We start from the raw sequence: 12,764 nt of genomic DNA on the forward strand, positions 1-12,764 counted from the left end.
CATTAAAATACAGATTATCATTCACAACAATACACGAAAAGCAAAACGCAATCATAAAAAAACAGACATTTTTCAGTACAAAGGTCCCTAACAACTGTCTGAAATGCCCTAGAGACACCAATTCCTCCAATTTTGAAAGTGTATTGTAGATCATTCCACATGTAAGGTGCAAAACAAAAACTAAAAGTAGATCTACCCAACACAGTGGAGCTGGAAGGGATCTCCAGAGTTCGCCATCCCTGAGCACCGGGTCCGGTAGCCTGTACATCTATAGGTTCACAATGAGGTACTGTATGGCAGAAGTTTATGCAAGAGGGCTTTATCGACAAAAAGAGCGCAATGCATCGATCTACATGAATTCAAGAAGGGCCAGCCCACATTCTGAAACAAATTGCAATGTGTACAGAACCCATCACCTGTAATAAAGCACAAGGCGCTATGATAAACAGCGTCCGATGGCTTCAATAAGGGTGGCAGCTGCATTCATATATAAACCTATATAGGGAATAGGGTGCCATTTGGGACCATATTTGAATGCTGCACACTTCATATTATGCTCATAAGCTACGACATATGCAACAATCCACGCTATACTCTAACCCAAAACTCTACACACATCACAGAGCTTGTACGTTATTCTCTCTTTGTTTACATCAAATATTGAACCCATGACTATCCAGGGTATTTTCCACTGAAGTCCTATAGGGAATAGGCTGTCAAATGGGACGCAGCCATAGTAATTTCTCTCTATTGGGAAGGACTGTGGGATCTATGCTGGTATGCAGGTCTGAGCATACCAGCAGGCCTGAGCATGTCAAAGATCATGTTTACCAGTGAATCCATCAGCAGCCCTTTTTCTCTCTGTCCCTGTATTCATATCAATCTCTCTCCCTCTCTCACCACATCCTGTCTGTTTTAGCACTTCTGTCTACTTTTTTTCTCATCGTTCAGCCCCTCCATCTCCAACTCTCTCCATCTTTTCTGGCTTTTCCCTCTTCCTCCCTAGTCGTCCCATAGCTCCTTACCACTGACTGTTTGTAATGGCGTGTGAGATTCGTATACATGTTTATGACTCTTCTCTTGTGTGTGTGTACTGTGTAGGTGACGTCAGACTGGTCACTGCAACAGGGCACGGGCTGTACTGACGGGCACACGGGCACCTCGGCGGCGGCACCCCTGGCGGCTGGCATGGTGGCTCTGATGCTGCAGGTCCGGCCCTGTCTCACCTGGAGAGACGTGCAGCACATCATCACCTACACAGCCACACAGGTACAATGTACATGACAACAGAGTGACATCATCACCTACACAGCCACACAGGTACAATGTACATGACAACAGAGTGACATCATCACCTACACAGCCACACAGGTACAATGTACATGACAACAGAGTGACATCATCACCCACACAGGTACAATGTACATGACAACAGAGTGACATCATCACCTACAATGCCACACAGGTACAATGTACATGACAACAGAGTGACATCATCACCTACACAGCCACACAGGTACAATGTACATGACAACAGAGTGACATCATCACCTACACAGCCACACAGGTACAATGTACATGACAACAGAGTGACATCATCACCTACACAGCCACACATGTACAATGTACATGACAACAGAGTGACATCATCACCTACACAGCCACACAGGTGCAATATACAGTACCGGTCAAAAGTTTGGACACATCTCTACATTGTACAATAATAGTGAAGACATCAAAACACATGGAATCATGTAGTAACCAAAAAAGTGTTAAACAAATCAAAATATATTTTATATTTGCCTTGATGACAGCGTTGCACACTCTTGGCATTCTCTCAACCAGCTTCACCTGGAATGGTTTTCCAACAGTCTTGAAGGAGTTCCCACATATGCTGAGCGCTTGTTGGCTGCTTTTCCTTCACTCTGCAGTCCAACTCATCCCAAACCATTTCAATTGGGTTGAGGTCAGGTGATTGTGGAGGCCAGATCATCTGATGCAGCACCATTACTCTCCTTCTTGATCAAATAGCCCTTACACAGCCTGGAGGTGTGTTGGGTCATTGTCCTGTTGAAAAACAAATGATAGTCCCACTAAGCGCAAACCATATGGAATGGCGTATCGCTGCAGGATGCTGTGGTAGCCATGATGGTTAATTGTGTCTTGAATTCTAAATACATCACCAGTGTCACCAGCAAAGCACTCCCACACCATCTCCATGTTTCACGGTGGGAACCACACATTGAGATCATCCGTTCGCCTACTCTGCGTCTCACAAAGACACAGCAGTTGGAACCAAAAATCTGAAATTTGGGCTCATCAGACCAAAGGACAGATTTCCACCGGTCTAATGTCCATTATGCGTGTTTCTTGGCCCAAGCAAGTCCCTTCTTCTTATTGGTGTACTTTAGTAGTGGTTTCTTTGCAACAATTCGACCATGAAGGCCTGATTCACGCTGTCTCCTCTGAAAGGTTGATGTTGAGATGTGTCTGTTACTTGAACTCTGAAGCATTTATTTGGGCTACAATTTCTGAGACTGGTCACTCTAATCAACTTATCCTTTGCAGCAGAGGTAACTCTGGGTCTTCCTTTCCTGTGGCGGTCCTCAGGAGAGCCAGTTTCATCATAGCGCTTGATGGTTTTTGCGACTTCACTTGAAGAAAGTTATTGAAATTTTCCAAATTGACTGACCATCTCTTAAAGTAATGATGGGCTGTCATTTCTCTTTGCTTATTTGACCTGTTCTTGCCATAATATGGACTTTTACCAAATAGGGCATCTTCTGTATACCATTCCTACCTTGTCACAACACAACTGATTGGCTCAAACCCATTAAGAAGGAAAGAAATTCCACAAATTAACAAGGTACACCTGTTAATTGAAAGGAATTCCAAGTGACTGCCTCATGCAGCTGGTTGAGAGAATGTCAAGTGTGTGCAAAGCTGTCATCAAGGCAAAGGGTGGCTACTTTTAAGAATCTTAAATATATATATTTTTTTATTTGTTTAACAGTATTTTGGTTACTACATGTGTTATTTCATAGTTTTTATGTCATCACTATTAGTTTAACTATTTTCTATATTGTAGAATAAAGAAAACCCCTGGAATGAGTAGGTGTGTCCAAACTTTTGACTGGTACTGTACATGACTACAAAGTGACATCGTCACCTACATGCCCTCGGAAGCACACTTCAGACATACAGTGAGGTCCAAAAGTATAGGGACAGTGACACAACTTTTGTTGTTTTGGCTCTGTCAATGACTGTGTTAAAGTGCTTTAATTTGAGGGTATTTTCATCCAAATCAGGTGAACCATTTAGAAATTGCTGTACTTTTCCTACATAGTCCCCCCCATTTTTTTTTAATAGGGACAAATTAATTTACACTGAGTGTATAAAATATTAAGAACACTCTTTCCATGACAGAATGACCAGGTGAAAGCTATGATCCCTTATTGATATCACCTGTTAAGTCCACTTCACTCAGGGAAGGAGAAAGGCGGGTTAAATAAGGATTTTTAAGCCTTGAGACAATTGAGACATGGATTGTGTATGTGTGCCATTCAGAGGGTGAATGGGAAAGACAAAAGATTTGGGAAAGACAAAAGATTTAAGTGCCTTTGAACAGGGTATGGTAGTAGGTTCCAGGCGCACCGGTGTGTCAAGAACTGCAACGCTGCTGGGTTTTTCACACACAACAGTTTCCTGTGTGTCTCAAGAATGGTCCACCACCCAAAGGACATCCAGCCAACTTCACACAACTGTGGAGTCAACATGGACCGGCATCCATGTGGAACGCTTTCGACGCCTTGTAGAGTCCTCACCTTGTTGTACTGTATCCTCAATCACTGCTACGCAGGCACATACAGTTCCTAATTGAGAGTGTGTGTTTCTGTAGTGTGATGTGCAAGGGGACTGGAAAATCAATGGAGCGGGCTTCCACCACAGTCACCAGCACGGCTTCGGCCTGCTCAACGCCTGGCGGCTGGTCAACGCTGCCAAGGTACCACTCCACCGTCTCAGCAGCACACTCATGTCAAGCTTAACCAACTACACTACTGATACATTATTGGTTTCAGCTAAGTCTATATTCTGCTCATTTAAAAAGACTGAAGGTATCCTTATGGAAAGTGTTTTTGTGTGTTTATTAATCAGGTGTGGGAGATGGTGCCATTCCTAGTGTCCTATCAGAGCCCAGTGCTGAAGGAGGAGGCTCTTGTCCCAGCCTATCCAGAGCAACTCAACCTAACCTGGAACGGTTGGTAGAGTTTGTGTGTGTGAGAGAGTGATCAACCAAGCGAGTCTCGTAATATGCAAGTCTGAGTATTTGCTGTTTCTCTTCTCTCTGTCAGTGCTCTCCAGAGAGACCCTCCCAACATGCAATCAGCAGTCTGCCCTTATTAGGCAATGTTCTTCAGAGTCTCTCTGTCACTGGGCACACTGACTGAACTATGGAGGAGAGAACACCCCTTCCCTCTCTTTCTCTGTATTTCTCTCTTCTTCTCCCTCTCTGACACACACAGTGACATCACAGCAGAGATATCTGTATTCCTTCCTTCGTCTCTTTTCTAGCCTCCCTGTGGCCTCCTGGCCCAGTGTATGCAGCCTGTGTGTTGCCTGTTCTGAGGTCAGGAGCAGTGTGTTTCACTGTTTCAGCACAGCAGTGAGTGTGTGTGTCCAGTCTCATGTGACTAGCGTTTCTAAGGACAAAGCAGAGGAAGAATTGCTGACAAAGGCTAAATGTTTTAGTCCAAGTGAAACATCTGTTTTGAATGAATGAAATTCGAGATGCAAATCGACTTTGTATTTATACATGGAAATTCTGTTTCCATTCATTGAAAAGTAAGCTAGTTTTGGTTATTCCCAAAGATACATGAAGCAGGTTGTTATGTTAAACTACTCTATTGCTAGGCTATTTGTTGTCCTTGTTGCTATGTGTTTTGGCCGGTCCATTAGCTTAAGGTCCAGCATTTAGTATGAGCACTCGTTCCTTCCCATGTGAAAACGGAAGACTAGAGTTCCAATGTTCAGTCCCAAACGTTACATTCCCGAAAGATAGTGACGTGTTGTTACTGAAAAGAAAAACAGTCGTTTAAAAGTACAAAAAGTTTCAAATGTCTGAGATGTTTGCGCTAAATGTCAGGAGAGGAATGTATGGGGTGCATGCCAGGCCAGCGTTGATGAAATGGCAGAGGTTTTAAAACTGTGCGTCCCAAATGGCACTCTTTTCTTATCGTGCCCTACTGGGCTCATAGAGCTCTGATCAAAAGTCATGCAAATATGTATGGTAACGTGTCTTTTTGGGATGTAGCCAAAATCACTGGAGTGTGTGTGTGTGTGTGTGTCAGAGATGGAGAGAATAATGCAGTACCAACAAAGCATAGCCAGAGCCTTTGGCATGATATTTACTGCCATTGTGTTGATTTTAGCTTTGAGACAATTTATGATATTGGTGAAAAAGCTTATTTCAGAGCTGGAGCATTTGGGTTGCAACAAGTTTGTGCTTGATATAATTTAAAACGTGTATGAAAGGCAGTAACACACTCTTAAGACCCACCAGTCGTGATTGTGTGGAGGAAGAGTGAGATTCTCATGACAGGTCACTGTCTGTGTGGGAGGGTCTCTGAGGAACTCTTACGAGTCCAGTCCTGTATGTTTGGAAGAAGATGGCTGGAATCCAAGAAGTCCTTTCCCCCCTCCCAACATCCTGCTCTACCCCTATACACTCTACCCCTCGCTCTGCCCCCCTTCAACGCCAGTCTCTCTCCCTCCACACCTTTGTATATCCCTCCCTCTTCATCTCCTTCCTTGGCCCTGGGAAGTGTTTTTCCCTACATGGTAGTGGAGCATTAAGGCCCATTAGTAAACAGGGGCTGAGGAAATGCCAGTGAATTACAGTACGCTGCTGCTGCAGGTCAGGAATCCAGAGAGAAAGGGAAGAGGTAGTCCCTCACAGGAGTCACCAACTCTGTCTGCTCTTTGTGCATATTCTAGGACTGAGACATACTGTATTCCCCTGGGGTGGGTGGGTGGACGTTTTATTCTACTTGTGAGTACCAGAAGTCCTCCCAATAATTAGCTGTAGAATATCAGGCAAGAGAGCCATTGCACAGTGGATGGTGTAGTGAAACTGTTGAAGGCGTTGTGGGTGGAACAAGATTGAACAGAGGCGAAAACAAGATTGCAAATGTCTGGGGAATGTCTGGGGCAGATGCATATACAAAATACAGTTCCACACTAAATGGAGTGTCTGGGGCAGATGCATATACAAAATACAGTTTCACACTAAATGGAGTGTCTGGGGCAGATGCATATACAAAATACAGTTTCACACTAAATGGAGTGTCTGGGGCAGATGCATATACAAAATACAGTTTCACACTAAATGGAGTGTCTGGGGCAGATGCATATACAAAATACAGTTTCACACTAAATGGAGTGTCTGGGGCAGATGCATATACAAAATACAGTTTCACACTAAATGGAGTGTCTGGGGCAGATGCATATACAAAATACAGTTCCACACTAAATGGAGTGTCTGGTGCAGATGCATATACAAAATACAGTTCCACACTAAATGGAGTGTCTGGGGCAGATGCATATACAAAATACAGTTTCACACTAAATGGAGTGTCTGGGGCAGATGCATATACAAAATACAGTTTCACACTAAATGGAGTGTCTGGGGCAGATGCATATACAAAATACAGTTCCACACTAAATGGAGTGTCTGGGGTAGATGCATATACAAAATACAGTTCCACACTAAATGGAGTGTCTGGGGTAGATGCATATACAAAATACAGTTTCACACTAAATGGAGTGTCTGGGGCAGATGCATATACAAAATACAGTTTCACACTAAATGGAGTGTCTGGGGCAGATGCATATACAAAATACAGTTTCACACTAAATGGAGTGTCTGGGGCAGATGCATATACAAAATACAGTTTCACACTAAATGGAGTGTCTGGGGCAGATGCATATACAAAATACAGTTTCACACTAAATGGAGTGTCTGGGGCAGATGCATATACAAAATACAGTTTCACACTAAATGGAGTGTCTGGGGCAGATGCATATACAAAATACAGTTTCACACTAAATGGAGTGTCTGGGGCAGATGCATATACAAAATACAGTTCCACACTAAATGGAGTGTCTGGGGTAGATGCATATACAAAATACAGTTCCACACTAAATGGAGTGTCTGGGGTAGATGCATATACAAAATACAGTTTCACACTAAATGGAGTGTCTGGGGCAGATGCATATACAAAATACAGTTTCACACTAAATGGAGTGTCTGGGGCAGATGCATATACAAAATACAGTTTCACACTAAATGGAGTGTCTGGGGCAGATGCATATACAAAATACAGTTTCACACTAAATGGAGTGTCTGGGGCAGATGCATATACAAAATACAGTTTCACACTAAATGGAGTGTCTGGGGCAGATGCATATACAAAATACAGTTTCACACTAAATGGAGTGTCTGGGGCAGATGCATATACAAAATACAGTTTCACACTAAATGGAGTGTCTGGGGCAGATGCATATACAAAATACAGTTTCACACTAAATGGAGTGTCTGGGGCAGATGCATATACAAAATACAGTTCCACACTAAATGGAGTGTCTGGGGCAGTGTCACACTAAATGGAGTGTCTGGGGCAGATGCATATACAAAATACAGTTTCACACTAAATGGAGTGTCTGGGGCAGATGCATATACAAAATACAGTTTCACACTAAAATGGATGCATATACAAAATACAGTTTCACACTAAATGGAGTGTCTGGGGCAGATGCATATACAAAATACAGTTTCACACTAAATGGAGTGTCTGGGGCAGATGCATATACAAAATACAGTTTCACACTAAATGGAGTGTCTGGGGCAGATGCATATACAAAATACAGTTTCACACTAAATGGAGTGTCTGGGGCAGATGCATATACAAAATACAGTTCCACACTAAATGGAGTGTCTGGGGTAGATGCATATACAAAATACAGTTCCACACTAAATGGAGTGTCTGGGGCAGATGCATATACAAAATACAGTTTCACACTAAATGGAGTGTCTGGGGCAGATGCATATACAAAATACAGTTTCACACTAAATGGAGTGTCTGGGGCAGATGCATATACAAAATACAGTTTCACACTAAATGGAGTGTCTGGGGCAGATGCATATACAAAATACAGTTTCACACTAAATGGAGTGTCTGGGGCAGATGCATATACAAAATACAGTTTCACACTAAATGGAGTGTCTGGGGCAGATGCATATACAAAATACAGTTCCACACTAAATGGAGTGTCTGGGGCAGATGCATATACAAAATACAGTTTCACACTAAATGGAGTGTCTGGGGCAGATGCATATACAAAATACAGTTTCACACTAAATGGAGTGTCTGGGGCAGATGCATATACAAAATACAGTTTCACACTAAATGGAGTGTCTGGGGCAGATGCATATACAAAATACAGTTTCACACTAAATGGAGTGTCTGGGGCAGATGCATATACAAAATACAGTTTCACACTAAATGGAGTGTCTGGGGCAAGATGCATATACAAAATACAAAAGTTTCACACTAAATGGAGTGTCTGGGGCAGATGCATATACAAAATACAGTTTCACACTAAATGGAGTGTCTGGGGCAGATGCATATACAAAATACAGTTTCACACTAAATGGAGTGTCTGGGGCAGATGCATATACAAAATACAGTTACAAAATACACACTAAATGGAGTGTCTGGGGCAGATGCATATACAAAATACAGTTTCACACTAAATGGAGTGTCTGGGGCAGATGCATATCCACACTAAAAGTGTCTGGGGCAGATGCAGTTTCACACTAAATGGAGTGTCTGGGGCAGATGCATATACAAAATACAGTTTCACACTAAATGGAGTGTCTGGGGCAGATGCATATACAAAATACAGTTTCACACTAAATGGAGTGTCTGGGGCAGATGCATATACAAAATACAGTTTCACACTAAATGGAGTGTCTGGGGCAGATGCATATACAAAATACAGTTTCACACTAAATGGAGTGTCTGGGGCAGATGCATATACAAAATACAGTTTCACACTAAATGGAGTGTCTGGGGCAGATGCAAAATAGTTTCACACTAAATAGTGTCTGGGGCAGAGTTTCACACTAAATGGAGTGTCTGGGGCAGATGCATATACAAAATACAGTTTCACACTAAATGGAGTGTCTGGGGCAGATGCATATACAAAATACAGTTCCACACTAAATGGAGTGTCTGGGGCAGATGCATATACAAAATACAGTTTCACACTAAATGGAGTGTCTGGGGTAGATGCATATACAAAATACAGTTTCACACTAAATGGAGTGTCTGGGGCAGATGCATATACAAAATACAGTTTCACACTAAATGGAGTGTCTGGGGCAGATGCATATACAAAATACAGTTTCACACTAAATTTCACACTAAATGGAGTGTCTGGGGCAGATGCATATACAAAATACAGTTTCACACTAAATGGAGTGTCTGGGGCAGATGCATATACAAAATACAGTTTCACACTAAAATGCAGATGCATATACAAAATACAGTTTCACACTAAATGGAGTGTCTGGGGATGCATATACAAAATACAGTTTCACACTAAATGGAGTGTCTGGGGCAGATGCATATACAAAATACAGTTTCACACTAAATGGAGTGTCTGGGGCAGATGCATATACAAAATACAGTTTCACACTAAATGGAGTGTCTGGGGCAGATGCATATACAAAATACAGTTTCACACTAAATGGAGTGTCTGGGGCAGATGCATATACAAAATACAGTTTCACACTAAATGGAGTGTCTGGGGCAGATGCATATACAAAATACAGTTTCACACTAAATGGAGTGTCTGGGGCAGATGCATATACAAAATACAGTTTCACACTAAATGGAGTGTCTGGGGAAGATGCATATACAAAATACAGTTTCACACTAAATGGAGTGTCTGGGGCAGATGCATATACAAAATACAGTTTCACACTAAATGGAGTGTCTGGGGCAGATGCATATACAAAATACAGTTTCACACTAAATGGAGTGTCTGGGGCAGATGCATATACAAAATACAGTTTCACACTAAATGGAGTGTCTGGGGCAGATGCATATACAAAATACAGTTTCACACTAAATGGAGTGTCTGGGGCAGATGCATATACAAAATACAGTTTCACACTAAATGGAGTGTCTGGGGCAGATGCATATACAAAATACAGTTCCACACTAAATGGAGTGTCTGGGGTAGATGCATATACAAAATACAGTTTCACACTAAATGGAGTGTCTGGGGTAGATGCATATACAAAATACAGTTTCACACTAAATGGAGTGTCTGGGGCAGATGCATATACAAAATACAGTTTCACACTAAATGGAGTGTCTGGGGCAGATGCATATACAAAATACAGTTTCACACTAAATGGAGTGTCTGGGGCAGATGCATATACAAAATACAGTTTCACACTAAATGGAGTGTCTGGGGCAGATGCATATACAAAATACAGTTTCACACTAAATGGAGTGTCTGGGGCAGATGCATATACAAAATACAGTTTCACACTAAATGGAGTGTCTGGGGCAGATGCATATACAAAATACAGTTTCACACTAAATGGAGTGTCTGGGGCAGATCAAAATACAGTTTCACACTAAATGGAGTGTCTGGGGCAGATGCATATACAAAATACAGTTTCACACTAAATGGAGTGTCTGGGGCAGATGCATATACAAAATACAGTTTCACACTAAATGGAGTGTCTGGGGCAGATGCATATACAAAATACAGTTTCACACTAAATGGAGTGTCTGGGGCAGATGCATATACAAAATACAGTTTCACACTAAATGGAGTGTCTGGGGCAGATGCATATCACACTAAATGGAGTGTCTGGGGCAGAGTTTCACACTAAATGGAGTGTCTGGGGCAGATGCATATACAAAATACAGTTTCACACTAAATGGAGTGTCTGGGGCAGATGCATATACAAAATACAGTTTCACACTAAAATGGCATAGTGTCTGGGTGCAGATGCATATACAAAATACAGTTCACACTAAATGGAGTGTCTGGGGCAGATGCATATACAAAATACAGTTTCACACTAAATGGAGTGTCTGGGGCAGATGCATATACAAAATACAGTTTCACACTAAATGGAGTGTCTGGGGCAGATGCATATACAAAATACAGTTTCACACTAAATGGAGTGTCTGGGGCAGATGCATATACAAAATACAGTTTCACACTAAATGGAGTGTCTGGGGCAGATGCATATACAAAATACAGTTTCACACTAAATGGAGTGTCTGGGGCAGATGCATATACAAAATACAGTTTCACACTAAATGGAGTGTCTGGGGCAGATGCATATACAAAATACAGTTCACACTAAATGGAGTGTCTGGGGCAGAAATACAAAATACAGTTTCACACTAAATGGAGTGTCTGGGGCAGATGCATATACAAAATACAGTTTCACACTAAATGGAGTGTCTGGGGCAGATGCATATACAAAATACAGTTTCACACTAAATGGAGTGTCTGGGGCAGATGCATATACAAAATACAGTTTCACACTAAATGGAGTGTCTGGGGCAGATGCATATACAAAATACAGTTTCACACTAAATGGAGTGTCTGGGGCAGATGCATATACAAAATACAGTTTCACACTAAATGGAGTGTCTGGGGCAGATGCATATACAAAATACAGTTTCACACTAAATGGAGTGTCTGGGGCAGATGCATATACAAAATACAGTTCCACACTAAATGGAGTGTCTGGGGCAGATGCATATACAAAATACAGTTCCACACTAAATGGAGTGTCTGGGGCAGATGCATATACAAAATACAGTTTCACACTAAATGGAGTGTCTGGGGCAGATGCATATACAAAATACAGTTTCACACTAAATGGAGTGTCTGGGGCAGATGCATATACAAAATACAGTTCCACACTAAATGGAGTGTCCCTACATGGCTTCAATTAAGATTGGACCTATGGGCTACCAGAGTAAATGTCTATCACGTGTGTCCACATCAGACCCTTCACTGTTATAGTTTTCATTCGCTCATCTGCCATTCCTATAGAAGGACATATAGTCATGTATTAGGGTCTCTGTGCTCCTCTCACTCCAGTCACTGCAGCTGACCTCAGGCAGTCAGGGATGCAGACCTTGGAGCACGTGTCTGTCACCTTGACGCTGGTCCATTCTCGCCGCGGCAGCGTGGAGATTGTGCTGCTCTGCCCCAGTGGAATGACCTCACTCATCGGGGCGCGCCGTGCTCTGGACACGTGAGCACACACACACACACACATCAAAGTTTATTGGCCGAAATGCTTGTTTCTAGCTACAACAGTGCAGTAATAACAGATGTACACGCTTGTTTTAGTTTTACTCTTAAACTTTGCATAACGTATAACAGCCATTGTTTTGGAATCCTTGCCTCTGTCCTGTTGCGTGTTACTCCAGGGATACCTCGGGTTACTCAGACTGGACGTTCTCCACTGTGCGCTGCTGGGGAGAGGGAGCCGAGGGCCAGTACAGGCTGCAAGTCTCTGACCACAGTAAGGGTCAGTCTCTGTCTGTCATTCACTCGCCTGCCCCTGACCACTACAAGACCATATCTACACTATGAGCTCTCTCCTGCTCATTCATCCCTCTCTGTCCTTCTGTCCTTCTCTCTTTGTCCTTGTG

At 42.4% G+C, this 12,764-nt stretch overlaps 1 protein-coding gene across 3 annotated transcripts in view; it reads left to right on the forward strand.

The window, feature by feature from the left end:
- The window catches only part of LOC135546219 (proprotein convertase subtilisin/kexin type 7-like), a 30,344-nt gene that overhangs the window by 14,343 nt on the left and 3,237 nt on the right, over window positions 1-12,764 (forward strand). For 2 of the 3 annotated variants that reach the window (XM_064974464.1, XM_064974465.1), the window contains exons 9-13: window positions 1,102-1,269; window positions 3,899-4,003; window positions 4,156-4,258; window positions 12,205-12,361; window positions 12,540-12,640. In XM_064974464.1, coding sequence (XP_064830536.1) covers window positions 1,102-1,269; window positions 3,899-4,003; window positions 4,156-4,258; window positions 12,205-12,361; window positions 12,540-12,640 — 634 coding nt within the window. The remainder of the gene's footprint in view (window positions 1-1,101; window positions 1,270-3,898; window positions 4,004-4,155; window positions 4,259-12,204; window positions 12,362-12,539; window positions 12,641-12,764) is intronic. The other variant, XM_064974466.1, reaches the window with a different exon arrangement.

Source organism: Oncorhynchus masou, chromosome 9, assembly GCF_036934945.1.
Source record: "Oncorhynchus masou masou isolate Uvic2021 chromosome 9, UVic_Omas_1.1, whole genome shotgun sequence".
In the NCBI taxonomy this organism is placed as follows: Eukaryota; Metazoa; Chordata; class Actinopteri; order Salmoniformes; family Salmonidae; genus Oncorhynchus; species Oncorhynchus masou.